Genomic DNA, 6,000 nt, shown 5'->3' on the forward strand with positions numbered 1-6,000 from the left:
GAGACCACACTTGGAATGCTGTCTCCAGTTTTGGGCTTCTCTGTTCAGGAGACAGGGACCTGCTGGAGAGAGTTCAGTGAAGAGATGCAAGGATGAGTGAGGGACTTAAGCATAGACCTTACAAAGAGAGACTGAGAGTTCTGGGGCTGTTTCGTCTGGAGAAGACTGAGAGGAGATTTGATCAATGTGTTACAAATAGCTGAGGGGTGGGTGTCAAGTGGAGGGGGCCAAGCTCTTTTTGGTGGTCAGCAGCAGTAAGACAAGGAGCAATGGATGCAAACTGGAACAGAGAAGGTTGCACCTCAACATGTGGAGAAACTTCTTTAGAGTGAGGGTGACAGAGCCCCAGAACAGACTGCCCAGAGAGGTTGTGGAGTCTCCTTCTCTGGAGACTTTCCAAACCCACCTGGATGCATTCCTGTGTAAACTACCTTAGAGGATCCTGCCTTGGCAGGGGGATTGGACTAAATGATCTCTGGAGGTCCCTTCCATCCTCTAAGTTCTGTGATCCTGTATTTCCTACAGCCTTGGAAACAGTTCCTACTGTGCTTGGGCATTCAGCTGCTGCCACTAACAGGTTTCACAGAATGCAGACTGAATGAGTCCTGCCATGCCACTCAGCTCTGTTTTCACAGGGCTTGTGTACCGAATTGGTGACAAATTCTTGAGTCTTTTATGTGAGTCAATTCAGGTCTGTTCTATACAAATACATACAAGTTTAAAGTAATACAGAAATCTGAAATAGAGGTATACAAAACCCCTCCCAAACAGCAGAACCACCCTGGAGGGCTTTCAAACCAATTCCCCTCATTCTTCCACCCCTCATCCCTTATTTCAGAGTCTCTTATGTGCAAGGGATGAGAGGTGGGAAGCCAGACAAGGAGACAGCAGAAAAAATAATTATTAGATCAGGTTACACAGGTTCAGGCTGTGCTAGTTTGAAGCTAGCAAAGGAATTAGGGAAGCAGGCAGCAGCCAGAGAGAGACTGACTGACTTTTGTTTATGTTGCTTGGCTTTATATCTCTCTGCAGACAAATGGGTGATACAGACCTCACTATCATTTTCTTTTCACAGCCAATGATACAATGTCTCTCATTAAAATATTCCAATTAGCCCCCAGTCAGCACAAGAGGGAAGAATCTCATTATTTTGACTCCTTGTATTTTTAAGAATTCCACATCACAAATCCTTGTCATATCTGAAGGCTGAACTTGTCATTTTTCGTGAGAAACAGAAAGGTAAACAACAAAATGTGTTAGAATATTGATCAGAGGCTTTGCCCCTGAGCCAAGAACAGTGCAAACATCTTTATGTTCGCTGGCAGTAAATCGTCTTCTCTCTCCTCTCTTGTTTTGCACAGTCCTACTAAGCCAATCCTCACTAGAATGAGCACAAAACGAAACGAACAACAGCTTTTGTACATCAACATTAAAATGGGAAGCAGCTTGGGAAAGGGCCTCCGACGTTTCCTTACGCAGACAAACGCAAAACCGCCTGATGGGTAAGCGCCACCTCCTAACCATAGCTCAGCCAGACATGGAAGGGATTTTCAGAAGAGAAATGCCATCATGAATTCCACACCAGCTCATTAGAAACTGTCATTGAGGACAGCATCCAGAAGACATGCATGACAAAGGGGAACAAATTACAAGGGGTGTAGTTGTTGCTAGATAAACATATGTAATATATCTGCATCGAAGAGGTTTGTAAATGTCATGTTTTTTAATTCGGACAGAAAGCAAAAAGCTTTAAAACCTTTCACAGTAGAGAAATTAATTCCAGACTATTCCTACCCCAGTATCCAAGAAGTTCATAGGACATCTCTCTTAAACTGGCATTTATAGGTAGACACTCTGAATGTTTCCATCACCTAGTGGAAAAAAACCCATAACTTTTGCTGCACTTCATTTACTTCACTGTATAATAAGTTGACTGAAACTGTAAAGCTTCTCAATTTTTACTGCATATGTGTTCTAATTAACCTATGTCTGTAACCAACTTTAGACTGAAGAGTTACTTCTGAGCTATATTCTGGTTCTATACAGCATATATACTATAAGGTGCATCTGACTGCATATCATAGTACTATAATTTCCCAAGGCACATAGAAGTGTTTGTATTTGAAGTGATTCAATAAAAGCATTTAATTTCCTTTTTAATAGGAGAAAGTAATTTACCCCTTTATGTAACCTACAGCTGCTCGCTGCAGGGGCATTGCTATTCTTTTCCCTTGGTCTGCCACATAACTGCTGAGTGCCAATCTCTGGCCCCTGCTCTTACCAATCAGGCAAGGTGATCTAACGATCCCTTCTGACCTTAAACTCAATACATAACAAGGCAAATAGACACTGCCAGTAGCTGTGTGAGGGCTGGGCACACAGAGCCCCGAGCACTGGTGGGACTGGGGCATCCCTCTGCAGGGGCTTGGCAGGGCACCCCTCAAAAGGCACCCTCGTTTCTGAAGCCACTGAGGAGTGAAACAGAAGGAGGCAGAGAGTATCAAGAAAGACTCATAGCTGAAAGCCCAGATGCCAAGCACCAAGAACCAAGCACCAAGCACAGAGGGACCCTCTCTCCTCCACTCCTCTCCAATACCTCCCAGCATGGCACACATCTCCTCCTGGGCAGGAGCATGCTGTTCCCTGTGTTTATTCTGCCCTCTCCTGCATCTCACAGGTGAAGCCAGCCCCAAATGAACACTGGAGAGCTTTTTTTAAAGCTTCTTGCTTCATTCTTTAACTTTTGTAGGATGTGCCTAAAATAACAATTCATTGCTAGTGATGATCCCCAGTAATACAATACACCAAAGACATGAGTAAAACATGAGTTAAAACTGGGTTTTAAGTATTGGCTGCACAATGCAAATTATTCCAGAATTTAATGCATGAATCTCAGCAAATTTATTTTCTTTTTGAAGAAAAATTATCTTTAAGCAAACTGACAATAAATAAATAGAGAGAATTGGCTAACTTCTCTATAGCTACTGAGGTACCAGTGTAGCACAGCTTATCTTAGAGACTGCATGATGATGTGGATCTCTGCTACATAAATTTATGTGTGAATTTGGGCAGCCTTTTTTTCCTTTATTGTTTTTTTTTAACCCAGCTCTCCTCTTGTAACTGCTTGTAGGAGCCTGTCCTGGCTTCTATGGGACCAGTGTTAACAGACCTGGTCAAACACATCACCCAAGATCAATTAACCACCATAAACCTATTCCTAGTACCAGCTACTGACCTAAAGGGGTATGGAAGGTAAAAAACGAGTCGTTTACACATGAGGCTGCATAGACTCATTAAGATCATTTCAGGCAGGTTATAAAATCTGTGATTAGCCCAACCAGTGTCAGCTGGAAAACTCACACCCTTAAGGGTGGGATGCATTCAAGAGTCCCTGTTAAATGGTGTCTTGGTGAAGCCCATCCTCATTCACTCCTCTCCTTAGCTCACAGCCACACTGTCTCCTCAAAAGCCTGTGAAAGGGTAGCCTGTGGAAGGTGGATGTGCTATCCTAAGACCATCTCCATTTGCTCCTTAGATTTACCTCTGTCCCACATGATTGTGGTCATGGCACTTTTGCAGGGTTTCTCTGTCTTGTATTATTTTGTTATGGATTGCTAAGTTTTGCCTCATGGCAACTGTGAAAAAGCCCTTTCTAAAGACACACAACACTCACAACTCTGCCAGGGCAGCTCAGAGAATATGTCCCATTTGTACACAGTCAAAAAGGAGAGGTGTTCCAGGATGTACATCATTAAATGTTGACTCAGTATTGATCATTATGTTTTCTCTTTTTAAATGTTAACGTTTTCCCCATCCCACTCCATTGTGACTTGTCAATTGTAATTTTACCTTTTTTTTCTGAAGTCCACAAACTGTAAAAAAAAAAATAACAACTGTTGAAATACCTGGTTTTCTGTAAAAAAAAGAAGAAAAAGTAATAACAACAGTAATTTTTGTTACTTTCAAGTATGCTTGGTATTAAAGTACCTAATAAAGTTCAACAATGAATTTTGTAGCATACTAAAATAAAGTGTGATAGTGCTTTTCTGCAGCTCCTCTGGGGGGCAACAGCTGCTGTTGTGCGATGGCTGAACTCCTCCTAAACACAAGCCTAGCCACCTCCTATGCACCTCTGCCTACACAGATCTCTAAGGTATGTAAAGTCCAACCCATTATTGAGTACCAGGATTTGTATGCATGTGCTCACAGTGTGAGAACCTTGCTGGTAAAACATCTCCATCCCCTGTTATCTGACCATATGTATGGATGGATGGAGGATGGAGATGTTTTACCAACAAGGTTCTCACACTGTGAGCACATGTATGTGTACATGTATATATACACAGAGAGAGAGACACACACATATATAAGGTCAGGTAACACATGGAGGATGGAGATGTTTTACCAACAAGGTTCTTACACTATGAGCACATGTATGTGTACATGTATATATACACACAGAGAGAGACACACACATATATAAGGTCAGGTAACACATGGAGGATGGAGATGTTTTACCAACAAGGTTCTTACACTATGAGCACATGTATGTGTACATGTATATATACACACAGAGAGAGACACACACACATATATAAGGTCAGGTAACACATGGAGGATGGAGATGTTTTACCAACAAGGTTCTTACACTATGAGCACATGTATGTGTACATGTATATATACACACAGAGAGAGAGACACACACATATATAAGGTCAGGTAACACATGGAGGATGGAGATGTTTTACCAACAAGGTTCTTACACTGTGAGCACACATACATATGTGTATACACACACACACACACATACATATATATGGTCAGGTAACAGATGGAGGATTGAGATGTTTTACCAACAAAGTTCTTATACTATGAGCACATATATATGTGTGTGTGTGTATATATATATATATATATACACACACAGAGACATACATGCATATATATGGTCAGGTAACAGTGGATGGAGATGCTCTACCAACAAGATTCTCACACTGTGAGCACACACATATATGTATGTGTGTATGTATATATATATTTATATAAAATCATAGAATCATAGAATGGTTTAGGTTGGAAGAGACTTCAAAGCTCATCCAGTTCCAACCCTCTGCCATAGTCAGGGACACCTCCCACTAGAACAGGTCACTCAAGGCCTCATCCAGCCTGGCCAACAAATCTTTTTGTCCTGGCTAGTTTGTACATGGAAAATTCAGTCATATGATTCTGCAGTAGTGTCAAGAAGCAACAAGATTGTTTTCCCACGTGCTAAATTCTAGAAGTTTACATGCTTCTCGTTTGCAGGGGACTCTCTGCCTGCTGTTGGAGGCAGTACCTGCACACATTAGCCATAATTGCAGCCATTGAACCTTGTTCTGTGATCCTCGCTGGGTTGCATTAATGATTGGTTTACTTAATTTATCTGATGTAATATAATAGGAAATCCTGTACTGACGGGGTTTAATTAATTTGTTATGAAGCAATCCAGTGAAAAATCTGAATCCACAAGATACCCTGGGTGGGGGCTGAAAGCAATGGGAGGGCTTGCTCAGAGCAGCACCGGGCAGTGGCAGGCACTGGGTGTGTCTGTGCTGCCATCTAGCGGCCGGCACGTTCGGCGTGCGGGGCGGGATGTGTTCGTTAACTAACCTCGGAGTTAGTCACAGGCAGCTTTGCTTTTGTATTTATGGGGATCAAAGTAAGGTAACAAAACCAGTGCACACGCAACCCCCCGTGCCTCCCAGAAACGGCAGCCATCGGGAGGCGAAGCTGCCGCTGCATTATGTCGCACTGGACAGCTGGCAAGTTTGAGGACGTCTACAATTTGATCTGAATTTCTGAAGGCTGAAGAGAACCCTCTCTGTAAATGAGGGTGAGAACTTTGCCTGCCATTTTAAAATCTAGAGCTGTGCAGCCCTGGGACAGGTTTCTACCTTTTCCAGATATTACAGACACTAAATCTCTATTTACCTTTAATCTCCTTCTCTGGAGACTCAAAAC

The 6,000-nt window shown here is 42.4% G+C and overlaps 1 protein-coding gene across 2 annotated transcripts in view; it reads left to right on the forward strand.

Annotated features, from left to right (window-relative positions):
• Positions 1–3,287, forward strand: part of LHFPL3 (LHFPL tetraspan subfamily member 3) — a 208,644-nt gene extending 205,357 nt beyond the window's left edge. For both annotated transcript variants that reach the window (XM_064166209.1, XM_064166207.1), the window contains one exon: positions 1,362–3,287. Coding sequence is in view for 1 of the 2 variants with exons in the window: in XM_064166207.1 (XP_064022277.1) it covers positions 1,362–1,390 (29 nt within the window). In the remaining variant the exon portion in view is untranslated. The remainder of the gene's footprint in view (positions 1–1,361) is intronic.
• The last annotated feature ends 2,713 nt before the right edge of the window (positions 3,288–6,000 follow it).

This window comes from Pogoniulus pusillus, chromosome 27 (genome assembly GCF_015220805.1).
Source record: "Pogoniulus pusillus isolate bPogPus1 chromosome 27, bPogPus1.pri, whole genome shotgun sequence".
Classification (NCBI taxonomy): domain Eukaryota; kingdom Metazoa; phylum Chordata; class Aves; order Piciformes; family Lybiidae; genus Pogoniulus; species Pogoniulus pusillus.